This window comes from Protopterus annectens, chromosome 17.part0 (assembly GCF_019279795.1).
Source record: "Protopterus annectens isolate FY-2018-M chromosome 17.part0, PAN1.0, whole genome shotgun sequence".
Taxonomy (NCBI): Eukaryota; Metazoa; Chordata; order Ceratodontiformes; family Protopteridae; genus Protopterus; species Protopterus annectens.
The window spans coordinates 636122870-636144125 of NC_056751.1; the positions used below are offsets into that span (position 1 = coordinate 636122870).

At 35.6% G+C, this 21256-nt stretch overlaps 1 protein-coding gene across 1 annotated transcript in view; it reads right to left on the reverse strand.

Annotated features, from left to right (window-relative positions):
* VWCE (von Willebrand factor C and EGF domains) overlaps positions 1-21256 on the reverse strand; it is a 2001707-nt gene that overhangs the window by 1455796 nt on the left and 524655 nt on the right. The window contains exon 2 of the mRNA XM_044059709.1: positions 10147-10241. Coding sequence (XP_043915644.1) covers positions 10147-10241 — 95 coding nt within the window. The remainder of the gene's footprint in view (positions 1-10146; positions 10242-21256) is intronic.

The window sequence follows — 21256 nt, forward strand, 5'->3', positions numbered from 1 at the left end:
ACTTGATCATAACTTCTTATACTAATTCTTAAAATTTTTACGTGATATCTTTTTAGGAGCCTTTCAACTGCGCAGATTGTTTTTTTGCTAACATGGTTAGCTAACCATGTTTTGCTTACCACTTTTTTATAACCATATTTTAACATTTTTAACTATGTCTGAACAAATATTATGGATTTACACTAGCTGACTGATTATGTTATGTTTATTTTATTATATTATTTTTTTACTTGGTTTAACCTCAAAAATACTATGGCATATGTCTTAAATGCATATTATTTGTTTTTTTTTTATTTTGATCACAGACTATTTTTAGGAGCTTTATGATCATCATCTTTTGGCTTTTCCCATTAGGGGTCACCACAGTGGATCATCTCTTTCCATTTCTTCCTATCCTCTGCATCTTGCTCTGTCACACCAACCGCCTGCATGTCCTCTCTCACCACATCCATAAACCTTATCTTAGGCCTTCCTCTTTTCCTCTTACCTGGCAGCTCCATCCTTAGCATCTTTTTCCCAATATACCCATCATCCCTCCTCAGCACATGTCCAAACCAAAGCAATCTCGTCTCTCTTGCTTTCTCTCCAAACTGTCCAACATGAGCTGACCCTCTAATATACTGATTCCTAATCCTATCCATCCTAGTCACACCAAATACAAATCTTAACATCTTTACCTCTGCCACATCCAGCTCTGACTCCTGCCTTTTTGTCAATGCCACTGTCTCCAATCCATATAACATAGCTGGTCTCACTACCCTCTTGTAGACCTTCCCTTTCACTCTTACTGGTACCCGTCTGTCATAAATCACTCCTGACACTCTTCTCCACCCATTCCACCCTGCCTGTACTCTCTTCTTCACCTCTCTTCCACATTCAACATTACTCTGAACTGTTGATCCCAAGTACTTACACTCGTCCACCTTTACCAACTCTACTCCCTGCATCCTCACCATTCCTCTACCCTCCCTCTCATTTACACACATATATTCTGTCTTAGCCCTGCTGACCTTCATTCCTCTGCTCTCTAGAGCATATCTCCACCTCTCCAGAGTCTCCTCAACCTGATTCCTACTCTCACTACAGATCACAATGTCATCTGCAAACATCATAGTCCATGGGGCCTCCTGTCTGATTTCATCTGTCAACCTGTCCATCACCACTGCAAATAAGAAAGGACTCAGAGCTGATCCTTGATGTAATCCCACCTCCACCCTAAACGGATCTGTCACTCCCACTGCAGTCATCACCACTGTCACACTACCCTCGTACATATCCTGTACCACTCTTACATACTTCTTTGCCACTCCCGACTTCTTCATAGAATACCACAACTCTTCTCTAGGCACCCTGTCATATGCTTTCTCCAAGTCTACAAAGACAATGCAACTCCTTCTGACCTTCTCTGTATTTCTCCAATAACACTCTCAGAGCAAACATTGCATCTGTAGTGCTCTTTCCTGGCATGAAACCATACTGCTGATCACTAATCATCACCTCCCTTCTTAACCTAGCTTCTACTACTCTTTTCCATAACTTCAAGCTATGACTGATCAATTTTATCCCTCTGTAGTTACTGCAGCTCTGCACATCACCTTTATTCTTAAAGATAGGTACCAAAACACTTTTTCTCCACTCCTCAGGCATCCTCTGACTTTGAAAAATGTCATTAAACAATCTAGTTAAAAATTCCACTGCCATTTCTCCTAAGCACCTCCATGCTTCCATTGGTATGTCATCTGGGCCAACAGCCTTTCCATTCTTCATCCTCTTCATACCTGTCCTTACTTCCTCCTTGCTAATCTGTTTCATTTCCTGATTCACTATCCCCACATCATCCAATCTTCTCTCTCTCATTCTCTTCATTCATCAGCCTCTCAAAATACTCTTTCCATCTACTCAACACATTCTCCTCTCTTGTGACTACCTTTCCCTCACTATCCTTTATCACCCTTACTTGCTGCACATCTTTCCCAGCTCTGTCCCTTTTAGGATCTTTATGATGTACTCCGTTTTTTGTGATACACTGAGGAATGATTTGGCTTGTCTTTCACTTGGTTTGTTATTCATGGCAGAGAGCATGTACGACTGAAATGTGGTTTGAGAATTGATTTTCATTAGCCACACACAGGATTTTTATATTTTATATTATTTTAATTATTTTACCAGTGATCCATGCTTTCTAAGCTTTATGTTTAACTTTTTGACTTACTATGGTTTATGCTTTTTTCTTATCATAAGCTGTACATGCCCCTTACATGTAATTCCTGATGTGCTTAGTCAGCATTGCATTATAGTTTTTGGTAGTTTTTACTTACAGCCCTTCATTTTATAAATGTTTGATCTTCACTTCTTGAAAAAATTCTTACGATTTTCACTTTCCAATATTTTCCAATGTTTTGCACTGCTCCACTATATATAATCCTGATTTTTTTGTGTTTTAGTTTTACCAACAGGAAATTTTAATCTTTTATTCATCACGGTTGTTTCAACTGGACTCGCACATTTAAACTAAGAAGATTCTATTTGTTACCTCTAGGTATAGGTTTAGCTAAAAGGTGCAATTGGGTTATTCCACCCAGAATTCTTTCCCTCAGTTGGTCCCTACAACCATAATAATCTTTGAATCCGGTTTATGTTTAAGGATTGAAACTTACCCACACACCCACCTGTTCCTCTCTAGTTTAATAATGTATCCCCTAATAGTATTTGCCTTTCCCACACCCATTGTGGAAACTAAGCCCTATGGATGGAGATCAGTGATGAAGATAACCCATAATGGTCCGCATCCCCTTAAATCCAATATTTTTATTTCTTGCAAATCTTTACAAGTCATAACAGCACATTAGTTTACTATCAAGAATCCCTTAAAAAAAGTTCTCCCCCCCCTTTTATTAGGCCCTTATAGACAGATGTTAGAGCATTTTATTTGAATAAAACTATAATGTTTATTTGTTTGTTTATCTTTTACACCTTTGTTTATAGCTATTTCTATTAGATTTTCTTGTGCCCTTCTAGCTTTTATGCTCCATAATTTCCATTATCAGTTCTTTTTATGTAGTTGATATTTTTGGAAAGGCAATATTACCTTATAACCAGTCTTTTAGAAAAAAAATAGCACATATATCTTTTACTTATCTCACTTGGCGGGAAATTTTATTGTTTTATTTATTTACTGATATGTTAATAGCCATGTAGTACTCATTATAGTTTTTTTTTTAATTGACATGCTACTATGATTCCTCCTCAAAACTGTTAAGGGGGTTAACCATTGCCTTAGTTTGAACATCCACAACTAATACTATTACTCTCACATTGAAACTATCCCCCCTACATTCCCACATTTCAATTTAAATTGGCTGTTTTGATTGATATTTGCTTATTGTCATCGATCTTTATACACTGTTATTCTGTACTGGCCTAACGATATCTGGGCTATTATGGTCTTAATTAATTTCGACTAAAATATTTTTCTTAAATTTCTTCTGTTAAACTTTTGGTAAGCACTACTTTTTACAACAAGTTTCTTTTCCTGCCTTTTGATAAACCGTGCTAGGACACCTGTTAAGCATTTTTGCTTAAGTCCCCTTTTTTGAGACAGCATCACCCTGCTCAGTATTTATTTTGCTTTTTAATTTAATTTTTACATTTAGTCTTATATAAATATGTTACTTTTCTGCTTTCTACTTATTTTTAATCATTATTAGACTGGAATCTCCAATTACACCACAATATTTAAGCATTTATGCTATATATTGAGTCCAAAACTTGACATCAGATTGATGACGGATATTACCCCCCCAAGACAGATCTTCTGTTTCTTCTCCCAATTTCTCTTTTCTTATTACCACCTTAGTTCGACATTTCTTGTCTGGCTCCTATCATTAATTAAAATAAGGACATTTCAGATACTCAACCCATAATCCTTTGATTCTTATCTCCATAACCATAATAAATTATGAATTGGATTTCTAATTTATTACAAACCCTACCCATAAACCCATTCTGCCCTCTCCCCCCTAATCTAATAAGGGATCCTAAACTCAGAAGTCTAGGACACGCACACTTTAGATTAGCATGATACAAGAATAGTGGGCTGAAAGATTTAAATATCTTATTTATCTGTATTTCCTAATACGGTTTTATAAAGCATCTAGGCACCACACTGTTTTCAGCAGAACACAACTTCAGCAGATTTATATTTTTTATTTTTTTTTTATCGCTTATGTTCATATTTCCCTGAGACCTAGACCAGTATTATATGTACATTTTTAGTGTTTCATTTAGGGAGCTCTGAGGAAGCTTTTTGCGAAAGCGCTGTTTTGACATCTAACATAATGGGACATTAATTATTCAATGATCAATCAATATTAGATTTTTTTATAGTATTTATAGTTTTTATATTTTTCAGTTCATTTATATGTTTTAAATCTCTTCCAATATGACTCTATTTAAAGGCAAGGCAACTTGGCAATATATTGAGAGCTGATCACATTTGGTTTTGTGACTTTTTACCTTAATACACCCATATGCAGTTTAATGTCTACTTGGTTTTTGGATTTCTGTTTAAGAATGTTAGTATGGTGATTTGCATTTATTTATTTTTTTATATTTGGATTTTAAAATCAAGTCGGGACTCTGGACCATATTTTTTTGGTGGGCTACAAGACTTGCTTATCAGACAAAGAGCCATTGATTACTTTTAAATTGCCACAACCAATGATTTGCATGCTTTGAAACCACTCATACCTCTCAACCTCTTAGAACAAGAAATCTGGACAAAGCCATAAATAAAAGTGGGACAAAGGCTCAAAAATAGGGACAATTTTTAAATATTGCTCTTACAAGCTTAGAAAGTTGATAGCATACCAGGTTTTATATAAGCATGAATTTTCTGAATGACATGAAGGCTGAAACTCAAATGTTTGTCATTATTTTTTAACTTCAATCTTTAATGATTTGCCACTAATTTGCCAGAAAACCACAATTTTATGAAAAATGGGCCAAAAATATGAGGCATAAATCTGGACATTCTGTGTAAATCTACATAGTTTAGAGGTACTCCCTCCATGCGCCCACATCCCAAACTGTTTCTCTACAGGAAATCTTTGGAACTTCACTTAGTTTTATGGTGTACAACTTTGTAACTCAGTGCTCATCTGCCCTTAGAAAGAGATTTTATAACTACGGAATCTGGAGTCTTTTTTATTACAGATTATATATAAATTTCCTTAGACACTAGATTTTTAGATAAGTTACGTCTGACTACTTTATTACTCTGAAGGCAATATGTTTTCTAAAATGTTTGAGTTTATCTGTGGCTTGTGATAATGAAGCTAGCCAGGATTCGAGCCTCTTACTTACAGGGACTTCACCATCATGTCTCTTTTTATAATTTTAGTTGTGACTTTTGCACCCGAAGGAATTGAATTGCTGAAGTTTTATTGCTAGAGTTTGCCCTGGATTCATCAAGGGCCCCAAAAGGTGTTATTTGTGTTTTTTCTCTTGATTTAATAATAGTGTACAAGGGGTGCACTTTGTGGTTTTCTACCTATACTGCCACCTCCTAATGAGTTCCATGTCCTTGATAAACTGCAATGAAATATAAATCAGTAAAGCAGTTCACCAGATGAAACTTTTCCAGACACCGTCGAATAATTATGTTAGAATAATTTACTCTGTGACAAATAGTTGTCTCAGACTCTAGTAGTTATCCTTATAATCATATTAGTGTGAATTTGTAGATACAGCTCTAACTGTGATTTAAGAAACAAAAGAAAAAAGCACATTATTGAAAAATGCATTTCTAATGTTAAACATTCTATATATAATTAAAAGAATATGATATGAAAAAAAGCTATACTTTAAAGCATGTAAAGTGCAATTCTAAGAAACTGTAGCTCCCTATTGAAATGTTGACAACTGAAATGCCGATTGCTGACAAGCTGGAAGAAAAAAAACCCACACAAACACAGGAGTAAAGTGAATTTCAAAAATCGCTCTTCCCCTTTGAACTTCATTTTCCCCACCTGCACCCCCCATGTGGGGGGCAAGAACCCTCAAACTTATATGTACCAACTCCAAGAATTCATACCTTCATAATTCATACTCATACCTTGAAAAGGGAATATTCTCAGAAATGGCATCTCAGATGTAACATATATAAGTCCGTTCTTTCAGACAGTCTCCATATTTCAGGACTCACTTTAGCAGGTGTCGACATTTCAAATGGTTACTGACTGGATTGCACTGACATGATGATATTGTGTTTAATTGATACAACATTATAGATGACTTCATTGAGGAAGTTACTTACTGAACAAGAAATGAAGTTTATAGAAGAACTGAATGTTAACATGAAAAGTCCTTATTACTTATAAATGTAAACGAATATGGACATTTATATTTCGAAGTACGTCTGATGATTTATATTGGTCCTGCTCAGGCTAAAATATAATACAGCTGTAAGATAGTTCACATGTTGCCAAAGTTGCATTATTATTCCAGCACAGTTCTAATGGCTGATAAGCTATTTATGCGAGAATTTATCAGTTACAGCCAGAAAAGGAGACAATGGTAAAAAACATTATACTTGACTAAGACACTGGAAGTTATCTTCTTTTGAAAAGTCTGCCTTTTACAAGTCAGTTTTATCAAAGCAAAGTGTCAGCCTATGTCATTTTTGTGAAACAAACCAGCCACCACATAAGGATAAACATGCAGTAAAAATATCCATGATTCATGACAGTGTATGTAGCACTAGAGATTTAGGGTGAGTACTAGAAATACAATTAAAACATGACTTTTCATTCACTATAATACTTTGATGTCATGTTAGGGACATCTTAATATCACAATTGACTGAGTTGCATATTAGCTGTGTTTGTGTTATTAACTGCGCATACCTTTTATTGTCTTCTGAGAGCTATGCCATATTACATTTTTGTCTGAGAAAACTGAGGATGTAGTTTTACACTCTCAGGTATCATCAATTAAGAAGAAAAAAGAGTCCATGAGTGGACATAGGAAGAGCTAAGGAATAAGTGCAAAAGGGAGAGAGAGACACAGTAAGAGTGACACAGTGACAGACATTAGCAATCTGTATTGTAAGAAATATGCTTACTCAAGCTGCTCACATGGTGCATAGATAAAATTGTCACGTGACCTGTTTGGAAGGAATTAGAGAGATAAAGAGGAGAAACTAAAAGCTGGGAAGGTATAGTTAACCAGTGAAGTAGTTGTTTTGCTCTACAATTTGAAAATGTGCTGCTTGTACTGGTAGGCCTAACCTGCTGAGCTCTTCATGAGTAAATTATCTAGAAAGTAGATCTTAATTAGTGCATTTAAGTGCAGCATAAGAAAAAGGTGGACATTACACAAGCCATTGCAATGACTGCCTTTGATGCTTCAGTTGTACAAAGTGGACACTCTGCTGGTGATTTAAGAAATAGTGGAACAAAAATTAAAATGTGCATTCCCAGCTTTTTGCAGCAATGTTGTTTTATTATTTTAATTGGATATAGGAAAGTTAAATATTGGTATCCTAAGAAGTCTCATTTTATGAAAAACTTGACTTAGCAAATATGAGGTTAAAATCACAACTACTGAAAACTGTTTCTCTGGGAAAGTGTTGCAAGTAATGTGAAAACAACTTATTCATTTATTTATTTATTACTTACTTATTGACATTTGATTATTGGGAAAGTCCAACTGGGTAGAAGTCTATTTTCAGTGGAGGCCCATGGAGAAAAGCTCTGAATTACTGCAAAACATTTCAAGAACAATAACTTTACAATCTGCAAAAATACAACAATAACATCTGTAGTTTAAATGCTTATAACAAATTAGACAATATGAAAACATTGGTTAAGAATCAATACAGGGTATATGACAATCATTTAATATTTAGAGAAATTTTAGACAGTTTGTAGAGAAATTAAAGGTTAGTTAAAGGTTAAAAGAAAGTTAACATTCTTACCTTTTATTGCACTTTGCAAGTTGTAAATATTATTTATAAGTTAAAGGCAGCTGATTAACTGACAATTAATTTGATCGACAGACCTAAATGTTAATATAAGTAATGTCAAACACAAAACATTGACAATGTAAATGTTAACATGTTAGTACCCATGCACCACACACTCTGCACTAAATACAGCACATGCAAAATTAGAAAAAAAAAAAACAGACAAACTGAATCATCATTTTTTGCAGGGGGTTATAACCCCACTGTCCCTGTTAATCATATATACTAACTCCAAGACTGAAAATTATTAGGGAGGAGTATACTCCCTAACTCATAAAATTCTGCAGCCTTGGATACCTGTCACTCAGCTGCTTAGTTGACTAAATTGTGTTGATAAAACAAATGTATTTCAAAACTAGATTTGACCATATTTGGTTCTTTGATATAGATAGGTGACTACGTAGGCAAACTAGGTCCACCCAGTCTCTCATGAAGCAGCATTTGCAGCAGTTATACATACAATTAAACAGAAAGTTATATAGTACAGTTATATACAAGAAGACAATATATATAGGAGATGTAAGCAAGCATTTAATGTGTATTGTGCAAAATTACATTTGCTAAAAATGTTTCTTTTTTCATTTTTCTGTCATCCATTCCAGTATCCCAGAAAGGTGGCTAACCAAGTTTACTGATGACAGCAAGCCTGGCATTATTTTATGATCATCCACTGATGATATACAGCCTAATCAATGTCTGGAATATTCACATACCTGGTGTACTAAAAATGGTCTCACATTAAATGCAAAGAAGTGCAGCATAGTAGCATTTAGTAAAAAATCAGCTCCCACCTCATATGTTTTAAATGGTGCTCTTTTTTAGACTGGCAAATTCAGAAAAAAATGGGTAATTATGTAGTTAATTCTCTCTCATTTGATCATTACATTTTCACTATTGTCAGAAAATCCTTCTATCTAGTCCAGTTAATTTCCAATGGAATGTCTTCAAGCAGAGGTGTAGCTAGTAGCCAGTGCCATCTTCTGATCTAGCATCACACCTCAACTTTAATTTGAGGAGCAAAAAAAGGACTGTTCCTCCGTCTGGTGGTATTAATATAGGGAGCAAGCTAGGTCCATTCTTCCTATAATTTGTGCCCAGCCCACACATGGAGTGCCAAAGTGCTTCATTTCAATCCACAAATAATATATATATATATATATATATATATATATATATATATATATATATATATAGTAATTCTGAGACTGCACAATATTGGGGAAAGGGCATATTTGCCTTTGCAACAAGGGTGGCTACCACCTTCGCCCCATCCTAGCTATGCTTCTGTCTTTCAGATTCAAAGAAGTCTTCCTGTCACTGTACCGTTCTTTTATCAGACCCATCACTGAATACAATTTTGCTTTTTGCATGTATAAATCAAAGTAGCCAAAATGTAACGCAACTATATGGAGAAGCGTGCTTCACAAAAAGCATTAAAAGAAAGGTTATCAACATGAAAAGCCACTAAGAACAAAATATATTTTGACTAAATGAGATGAAAAGTGAATAAACTGAGAATGTAGTTGACAATAATAAATTAATAATAATAATAATAATAATTCTTTAAAAAATACAGTCAACAAAAGAAAAATATGGCAAAAGCATATTGGCCACCATGGGAAACTAGGCTTGGAAATCTGATTGAAAGAGTATTGGCATATGAAATGACTTGTTGACAAGATACTCTAAAATTTCTTTTACTCTTTTCCTTGTGCTCCAGGATACCCTCAAATTTCTTTTACTCTTTTCCTTGTGCTCCAGGATACTCTCAAATTTCTTTTACTCTTTTACTTGTGCTCCAGGATACTCTCAAATTTATTTTATTCTTTTCCTTGTGCTCCAGGATAATACTGAAAATATTCACATTGATCAGTTCACTAACCCAACTAATAAATAATTACAGTTAGAAACACAGGTTAATATTTCATAGCAGAGTGGTTATATTGTATTCTGTTAAATATGTTATATATTCAATTGATATAATCAGAATCAATGAAATGGAGACCAGTACATGCCTTTAAGACCAGCACGTGCATGTGTGTGTGTGTGTGTGTGTGTGTGTGTGTGTGTGTGTGTGTGTGTGTGTGTGTGTGTGTGCGTGTGTGGGGAATGCTACTTACGTATGATACAAAGCCCGCTATTCACCGAAGGTGCCCATCCTGGGCAACAGCCAGAACCATATCCTGAATGACAAACATGTGGACCCATGCGATGCCTGCAAAAGGAAACATGAAAATTAGTCTTAAATCTTCAGAACTGTAAACAAATATTGCTTGTCAATATTTAAACATTGCTATGTCAATAGATACAAGCAGTTCACATGATATATTTGGTAACATTTTCAACTTTTTTTTGGCCTTCAATCTGTAGACTGAATGCAGGGGTCAAACACTACTGACTTAAGACACCCTACTGCTCTCTAGTGCTCCATTCTTGGCAGAACCATCTAGCTTGGGTACACCTCAATGTGACCCTTTTCTGGGTGGGTCTCTCTTTCCAGAGAAGAAGGGCTTACTGCAATTAGCCTATAAGTCACCCCATGACAAAAAAAAAAGAGCAAGAGTAAAGAGTGTAACATAATATATATGTCTGGTATGTCTGGTATACTGTCTAGCCTTTAGGTAGGCCTTACCCAATGAAGTTAGCTCATTGAGATGTATTTATCTGTTGTATCCCAAGCTGACCCTAAGGGCATGCCACAAGACCAGTGCTCTGCCCCAGTTAAGGCAAGCTATATTAGTGATATGCATAGAACGTATGATAGTCAATCCATACAGTTTTGGCAAATGGTGCTAAACATAGCCACTAACAAACAGTTTTCAAAATATACAGCAGCTGCTTTCCTTAACAACAGTCTGATCAATGACACTAAAGATAATCTTGCTTTTACACCCACTGTGACAGCATCCATGTTCAACAACACACAGCAAATGACTCCCTCCACCTTCTGGCTTAAGTACCATCCATATTCACCATTCTACTACTTCTTCTTCTTTCGGCTTTTCCCGGTTAGGGGTCGCCACAGTGGATCACCTGTCTGCTCATGATTGGCAGTGGAGTTTTACAGTGTTGAGTTGCCAGCCCAGCGCCCAACCTACCACAGAAAGCACACACATGCACACACTCACACCTAGGGCCAATTTAGAGTGTCCAATCCACCTACAGCACATTTTTGGTATGTGAGATCAAACCGAAGCACCCAGAGGAAACCCACGTGACCACAGAGAGGACATGCAGACTCCACACCGAAGGCACCCCAGCCAAGAATCGAATCGGAGAACACCTTGCTGTGAGGCAGCAATGCTAACCACTGCACCACTTTGGCCGCCCTATTCACCATTCTAATTCAAGAAGTCAAAACATCACAAGTCAAAAGTCTTATAGATAAACTTGACTGCACTTATATGCCACAAATTTCACACACACCACCCCAAACTCATAAAGCATTGGTTCTCCACAACAGACTCTACCTTCTCTTTGGTGTGCGGTTTCATAAACAAGGACTGCAAACTTCAGATTGTTATGAGTAATTCAACTAGTTTTATATAAATAGCTATTATAAAAATGTTCTTCATTCTGCAACAGACTTAAATGTCTGAAGATGTCTACTTAAAAAGAAAGAAAGAAAGAAAAAAGCACTTACATTGTTATTTGTGTCTGATGAACGGGGGTTATGGTCTTTAATTCTGCATAATCACTGTCATTATTCGAATGAACAAAAGAACTAAGGTGCTTGATTACCAGCACTGCAGCCTGTTAAAATACAAAGGGTACTTGGCCTTACAGTTATATGGTAAATGTGTATGGCTGATTTAGATAATCATTAAGCCCTGTCACACTCAGATAACTCCACATTGCCCAGCTACAAATCTTATCCCTTCCCCTGGTTTTCACCAACCTCAGATCAAGACCAGTGCCTTTCAGTGAAACCTTACCAACAAGACTGACAAGAATTATTTTGCACATTCATACATTCATTAAATATGAATATACCCCAGTCTTATACCCCTTCACCTTTCTTATTCTGTGCTTGCACACTCCTAATCTGTCTTTACTATCATGTAAATACATGTAAATAATGTGTCACTTTTAACTTTCTTATGCTTATCTAGTCAGTTGTCCATATCACTCTGTAAGTTGCTTATTTCTCATTATGGTACTGCTAGGCTGAACCTTAAATTTTATCCTGGTAAACAAATATGAATAAACAGATAGAGAGACAGACAGACAGAAAGACAACCAAACAACAGGTCAATCAACCAGTCAATCAATGATGGTTTCAGAATGGTGAGTAAATGGAGATGGTCCAGTACCAACTCCATTTCATAAACATTGAAGCATGCTGCCACCAGTTAGACAAAGCTAACAAGACAAAACCACACCCTACTATTTACTCTTATAACAAGCCAACCCCTTAAATATTCAGTCGGCAACAATAACCTCAAAGCAAATGCAATTTCAAGGGTGGATCCCTTGCAGTTTGGTTCATAGCAACAATTCAAAATCCCTTCAACCAATAAAACAGAATTCAGAGATGAATAAAAACTTCTATACTTGAAACAAGTTAAAATATTTATTTTCCAAGTAAGCATGTAAGCAGTAAAAGCTTACACAAGAAACTGAAAAGTCAGAACATGACCCAGAATATAACATATAAAATATATCTGTTCTGCTTTGAAGACTTACTGCCAGTTATTATTTCTGTCTTTTCAATCCAAATACAAAACTTCAGAATCCTTGCAAGCAGTAGAATTTGATTTCTATTCAAACACAATGCTTCAGCATTCAAAACAGTAGCTCCAGTGTTTTCTGTTAACTTTTGTAATTGTAATTAACAGATGGTACCTCTTTAAGTCTCAAAAATAGGATTTATTGTGAATTAGTTTGAATTTAGAGCATGCTCTTCTTGAATCCATTGTTACATATCCAAAGGTAAAGAGGAAGAGTCAGAAATCCAAAGTTCAAATAAGGAAATCATCATGTGACCTAACTCATCGATCTTGAAGCAGCAGACTTTGCAGTGCTGCACACATTTGCAGACTCAGTAAGCATGGCTTAGTTAAATTGCAACATATGTTCACAACAATAAATGTAGTCATATACAATTGTACACAGTGTGCTTTACTTATTATACATCACTGTAATGGCCAGTAAAATGCAACCTATTTACCACATTTTTCTTTTAATCAAGTATTTTCACTCTTGTTATTAGATGCACTTCCAGCACTAGTTGATATTTATGCATTTTATTTTGAAAGGCAGTTAACTTTTATTGCAGTCATCTTCATGGTTGGAACAAACATTTCACTTGGTTCCCAAAAGGGTCAGCAGTTCTATGGCTTTATTTGTATTTCAGTCTGCATTTATACACAGTTTTGAACTGCCAGCACTTAGTTTAGAGCTGGTGGCAAAACCTGCATGGTGGCAAAAAATATGAAAACATACCTTCTTCAAAAAAAAGTTCTTCACTACAGATAAATATAAAATCTATGATTTTATTGTAAAATATGTCAATGTTTCCTGAATGAAAGACATCTGACTTCATGATGTTCTCTTTCCACATTTAGTGAGTCAACCTGTAATATAACAAAGTGCTATACAAATAAACCCCTCCATTTTTATTATCTAATAACCAACAGAGATGGTTCATGTTTCAGCCATGTCCAGGGCCACAACAGCAAGGTAAGTGCTGTGTATGTAAATGGGTACACAGACATAGACACACACACACACACACACACACACACACACACACACACACACACACACACACACACACACACACACACACACACAGACACAGACACACACACACACACACACACACACACACAGACACACACACACACACACACACACACACACACACACACACACACACACACACACACACAGACACAGACACACACACACACACACACACACACACACACACACACACACACACACACACACACACACACACACACACACACATATAGGTATATGGCATAATGGAAGAGTGGAATAGAAAGGTGGTATAGGAGAAGGGAAAGAGTTAAAACTGCTGTAAGAAAGTCTCAAACCACTGGAATCAGGTATATTCAGAACCTATAACTTGTATACTGAATTTACTTCCTGAAAAGAATGTAGTGAAAAGTCATTTCATAGCACAAATCTTACGAACCAAGATTTAAGAGATTATAAGAGTAAATATCAATGCTATGATATTGAAATATGAAGAGTTTCAAAAAGAGTGACATCTTTAAAGGAGGAGGTCAAAGAAGTGCAAACAAATTAGACACTGGTAACTGGAAAAGCCACAACAAGATGACACTGCTGATAAATACAGATAACCGATAATAGAACTAGCAGAAATTCTTTCTGAGTACAGGAATGAAATACACTGCAATAAAGATGAGCTGCCAGAAGACAAAAAAAGTTGTGTATATGTTAGTCACTGGCATTCAGCAATTGAAATTATGTCAAAGTAAAACAGACAAAGAACTGCTGCTTTGTCAAAACAAAAATTCATTGAAGTTTCTTAATGGGTTGGAACTATGAAACAACAGTTTTTGTTTGTTTGTGTCTTTCGGCTTTTCGGTTAGTATACAGTGGAACTCCGGTCCGCTAATGATTGGCAGTAGATTTTTACGTACTGGCTTGCCGGGCCTAATGCACAACCTTCAACAAAGGAATGCCCATTCACACATGTCGCTACACAGAAGACGCTCTAACTGAGAATCGAACGGGCAACGTCTAACTGTGAGGCGACAACGCTACCGCAGCACCACCACCACACAACAGTAAGTTTGAAAAATCCAAGTAGATTGATACAACAAGTATAAGCAAACACAAGGTTCTGTTAAAACAAAGAACCAATATATCTATAACTGGGTAGCAATGATGTCAGGATTCCCTAAAAAATAAAGAAAGACATTGAAGTAATGAAAAAAATTGCAGAAGTAAATAAGACAAGGCAAAAGGTCTAGGGAGACAAATGAGGAAAAAGCAACATGAATTTATGATTGAACTTGAAACACAAAAGAACAGTCAGGGGCAGATTCATCATGAGGTTGCATATGTTCAGAATGGTGAATAGGAAATATTGCAGTTGTGAGAGTCAATATCTCAATTTTGTTAGTGTAGCTACATCTTTCACATAATGTGCTTGTGGATTTGGGATAAAGTGATTGCCAGTATACATGAGGAGACAACTGAGACATTGCCTCATGATGCCCATATCCACCAGGCTGGACACAGAAATAGCAGGAAAGTACCTAACCATGGTTTCAGCTTTTTTTTACTATGGGTTTAACCAGGCAGTAAAGTGGGTAGGTTTAACTGGACTTGGATGACAGCACATGGATGAAGAACAGGTGCTGTACTCAGTGTGATCTGCAGCTGTCCAACAAGGTGATGCCACTCTGCGAACAACTCAGATGCCCCTAAGGCAGCAGGGGGACTGGGAAGGTTGCAGAGATAGTTATTTTAAGAAAAAAAATATCCTGAGAGCATTTACATCTATTCAGGGCACTGGTAACCAACACTAAGTGGAAAGCAGCTTAGCACAGACCCGGGGCTAATACATAATCAGAAAAAAACAAGTTTTACAACACCAAGACCTGCAGACCAATCAGGAAAATACACAATAAGCTTTCACCCAGCAGTTCCCAACTCAGATAGGTTTGCTGCAGTACACTTCTGCAACAAGTGTATAGTCAGAAAACCCTCTTAATATAAAAATGCGAGTTTTAGTGTGAAGTGCAGGGAAACCACACAATCTAGAGACTACCGTCCTGTAAAACTAGCAGACACAGTGTAATTAAATACTATAGCAGCAGTAGAAACAGTTCAACTTTGAAATTCTACTAAAGTATGAGAAATGTAAGAAATAATACAAGATTCTTATGAAATGCAGTAAAATAATCAGTGGAAGTGCAAAATGATACTTGTTTTCATTGTTTTAGCAGTAGATGGCTTTAAATCCAGCAGATTTTATGTAACTCTCAGGCAAAGGAGCCAAACCAAGACCTTGCAAACATTTGGCTTATACAGAATCAGAAAAAAAACAAGTTTTATAGCAACAAGGCCTACAGACTGATCAGGAAAACACATAAGTTTTCAGCCAGCAAGCTTCCAGCTCAGATAGGATTGTTACAGCACACTTCTGCCACAAGGGTGCAGTAAGAAAACCCTCAATGTAAAAATGCTGGCTGTAGACAAATGCATGGAAAACCACACAATTTAGATACCACTGTCCTATAAAACTAGCAGGTACAGTGTAATTAAGTATTACAGCAGCAGTGGAAATAGTTCAGCTTTGAAACTCTATTAAAAGTGGAAGAAATATAACAAATAATACAGGATTCATAATAATTCAAGTAGGACGCTATGTCATTTGTTTATCAAACCCATTCTTTTACATCCATACTGGGTAATCAAGCAGGCAGCATTCCAGAAAAGGTTGTTGCTGACAGTGCTTAGAGTCCATGTGGTAGATGACTTGCCCTTTAAACTACACCGTAAAAGAATTCAGATGTTACAGCTGGTGTAGAAGGGGCAACTGTCAGGTATGGATTCCAGTACAGTTATTGGCTGTTATAACACACAGCACAGTGGATTGTCAATCTATAGGAAGGAATGTTGAATGTTACACTAAGACTATCTAAGGTAATATTCCCTGAAGGAAAGTCCATAGTGGAGAGGAGGATGCAAGGAGTGAGACCAATATGAGATGAGGAATGGTGATTTGTAGCTGCTGTTCCTGGTGCTAAGAGATTGCTGAGATATATTGTTGAAGTGGAGGGGGCCAAGGCAAGACCAATAAATGAACAGGCAGTTCAGGGGGTAAAAGACAGCAAATAATACAGTGATCGTTCTCCCCTTTAGGCCAATATTGGAAATGAGTGGGTGAATTTCATCAGTTAATGAATTCATTCCAAGAAGCCAAATGTGAATTTTTCAAGATTTAAGGAGAAAACTGGCAGTGACATATTTAGAGACTATACTACCAATCAGCGCAAAGGCAGTAGCAAGATTATCATATGGGTCCTGAGACCAGAGGTGAGTGTAAAGAGACAGAGAGGGAGTGAGAAAAAGATGGATGTATGTCTGTGCTGTGGATAGTGAAATGGTGGAAAAACTTCTGAAGCTGATAGATGGCAATATTGACGTATTTGGAAGCTGAAGGAGAGAGAGGTTGTTTGGGTGCGATTCCAATGAAGAAACCTCAGATGTGGAAGAGGATGTGGTAGCTCCTTTGTCAAGCATGGTGGGGCAAATTATAGGGTGCAGTCTCATGTCAAGAATGGCTGGCTTCACATTGTGTTTGAACTGGTGTGTGACACTGTGTTATGGAGACTGAGGGTTTAAATCTTAATGTTAGTGCTGCTGTATCTTTTATTTTACATATACTATTATGTATATTTCTTTTGTGTAAGCTTTTGCCCTATATATTTTTAGTTCTGTTATTTTTATGGAACTGCAAATGATACTTTCCTACGTTGTGAATAATTTCTTGCAGGACAATAAATGTTACTGTTTGACATGGGAGTTAGGGGAAAATTGTTTGAGTACAGAAATGTTAAAGGATCATTACTGTTCTTTCAAGAACATTTAAGGAGGGTACAACCTTTGCTATATATATATATATATATATATATATATATATATATATATATATATACACACATATCTATATATATGTGTATTTTCAAACAAAAGCTTTTCCACAAAATGATGTTTAGACATTTGTGTTTTTAAGGGAAAAGTATTCAGTGAACCATGTTTTCCTAAATACTACTTCCAGAGGCTGAATTAAAATCCAACATAGTTTATTCCTTAGCAGTAGCAGTAGCAGTGTTGCAGTATTGTACCAATCCAACTTTTTTCTATTATTTATATTTATTTATTTATCATTTAATTTTATAAGTGGCCTATTTCACAGACCCTTTTCACCCATGACCAGAGCCAAGAGGGCAAAGGCAAATGCAACCTACACACACACACACACACACACACACACACACACACACACACACACACACACACACACACACACACACACACACACCACACACACACACACACACACACACACACACACACACACACACACACACACACACGAGCTCGCACATATAAAAATATATATAGTATTATATAATGAATAGTCGACATGTTACATGATTGAATCCCATAACTTCAACAAAAACATGTCCACCATTCATTATATTGACAGCATTAAATAGTGACAGTTAGTAAATCAAAAAATTAAGAAAATTTCCTTTTCCCGTATATTACTGTAGAACAGAGCATGTGTGCTGTATCTTTAAGAAGCATCTCAAGGACTGAACATGCATATAAATACCGAGAACGTGCTGACCTCAGTGCCATTTTGAGAGTGCAGCCAGAGAGTGAGCATGTATGAGAGAAATAGCTAGTTTGTATGTAAGTTTACCTAAATTAAAGTTAATAAGCCTCAATCCTAATGTGTTTGTATAACCCATGAAGTCTCATCTATTGTATCCTGACTAGATGAGTGACAATTACTAAAGTGAAGCAGCTTGGACATTTACCATACACACACACACACACACACACACACACACACACACACACACACACACACACACACACACACACACTATTATATCATGAATGGTGGACACGTTAAATTATCGACACAAAAAACTTCAACCAAAACACATGGACCATACATAACATTGACAGCGCTACACAATGACACAGAGTATGTTTGAAAAAGGAAACATATTTCCTTTTCTGATGTACTACCCATAACTGTACCACATATTCTGCTTGGATCTGTCTGAATAGTGATAGTGGTATGGAGAGGTATTTTTTTAAGGCAAGCTGCATGTTAGGGTTAGGGGATATGGTTAAGGTTAGCATGCATTAATAAGATAGGCGGGGGAGGGCTTTGCTTTCTAAAGTTGTTGGGTGCAGAGCCCCTCAGAGTTCTAGTCCTTTCTACTGCAGCACAATTTTGCAATAATTAAACCACTTGTTGATGTTATCTATTGTGAGGTAGTCTGCAGTAATAATTTTTTGGTGCTCCACTGTTGTGCATGTAAGTTGCAGGTTAAGGAAATGTGAAAACTGTCTTTTGTTCAAGAACTAGGCATGAGTCTTTACTCTGTTTGAAAGCTCTTTCTCTGAATTCTGAATTTTCCATTTCCTTCCCTGAGTAGAGGAATAGAGGAAGCTGTAGCCCACAATGTGTACGGGGAGGAAATGTTCATAGTATTTCATCACAATATGTAAAAGCAATCATAATGACACACTGTGTTGCACTAGACATAATACAGGAGCAAGCTAAGTACTACCTCTGGCCACCTTGATGGAGATTTCTTTTTTTTCAAAACAGGTTTATTGTTTTAACATACAAGAGAAATATCATAACAATTTTATACAAGTAATTTAAAATAGATATGATTATAACATTCAACAAAACAACTAAAGTATTTACAAAGACATCCACTACAATCAGATCAATTAATTAAACTAAAATACCATGCTATTGAAATTAAGATTTTTTTAACAAATTTTGTAAATTATCCCATACAATATAATAAGATGTTTTTCTAGCTGTTCTTGACCTAATTGTGTTTATTTCCATATGGCACACTATATTCATAACATTTTTAAATTCATTGAACGAAGGAGGTGCATCTGAAATCCAATTTCTGGTTATTATTTTCCTAGCCACTGCTAGAATAGACCATAACAAGGGAAGCTTAACCTTTTTAACACTTTGAGGTACAGGTGTGTTGAATAATATAAGAGATTTAGAAATGATGAAATTATCTGTAAAAAGAGCCTGCAAAAATTCATTAATTGACTTCCAGTATTCTTTCAATTTTATACAGTCATAAAACATATGAGCCCAGTCAGCATTAATTTCTCCATTACATCTCTTACATAGATTATCTTTATTATTTATTTTATTCATCATCTAAGGTGTATAAAAAGATCTATGTAAAAATTTCCATGTATAAAGTCTCCAGACAATGGAAGACATAGTTCTATAGGCAGATTCCAATATATATTGTTTATCTTGTTGATTTGGTGGGTCCCCATTAATAGAAGTGAAATAATTCCAGTATGAATCTACACTGTAAAAAGTTTCTTGTCTGATAATTTTATGTATGTATGAAAGTTTACCTTTATCAGAAACTTTATGTTGTAAATTTAATATCAAGTAATCAATCAGTGTTGGAATATATTCTTTAACTGTTATAGACATTAGATCTATTTTATTAATGAGATGTTGTCTAAAGGTCTAAACCTCTAACCAGCAAGTTTCTCTTAGATCAAATTCTTGTTTTAAGAAATCTAGATTTTTAACTTTATTATCAGATATCAACTGATACCAGTACTTTAGATCATTATCTATAGCTAAATGAGTTCCTTCAGAAGTAGATGACAAAAGCATACCCTGAGTATACATTATAGGGAATATAATAAAATTCCATTCCCTATACTTAGGGTGCATGAATATAAAGTTACAATAGCTAATAATAATATTTAATGGGTAACAAACCATATGTTTAGGTGTAATAGGTGAAGTACAAAATTCCTTTAGTAACCATAACATGGAGTTATTTACAATCATATTTTTATGTGTTAAGGAGATTTTCATGAAGTGCATACTAATTAGCTCCCAATAATCTTTCCATTTTGACATATGACTGATCTATTAATAAAGTAATAACTTTTACAATAGAAGAGATAGTATATAAATTAAAGTCTGGAAAAGAAATACCCGCTTGAGACCAGCTATTAGTATGTTTCTTTAATGCAATCCTAGGTCTATTAGGTGCCCATAGGAAATTTAACATTAGTGTATTCAGTTTCTTGATAATTATTTTTGTAGGTGGAAGTATTATTGATTGTATTAAGTATAAAATCTTGTGGAATATTATCATTTTAATAATTGTAAGTCTCTCCTCCATAGTAAAAAACATATTATTCCAGGTATTAAAAGATTTTGTATATTAAGAAAACAGGTATTATAATTATTATATATAATAGATTTAATATCTTTAGATAGTATTATACCTAAATAAGTTATCTGACCTGAATTGGGTACATATTTAGTAAAATCACTAATGAGAATATTTTTTAAGTGTATATATAGGTAGTATTTTAGTATTTTCTTCATTGAAAATTAAACCAGAAATACTTTTAAAATTCATCATTTTATCAAATAGAGACTGCATAGAAGAA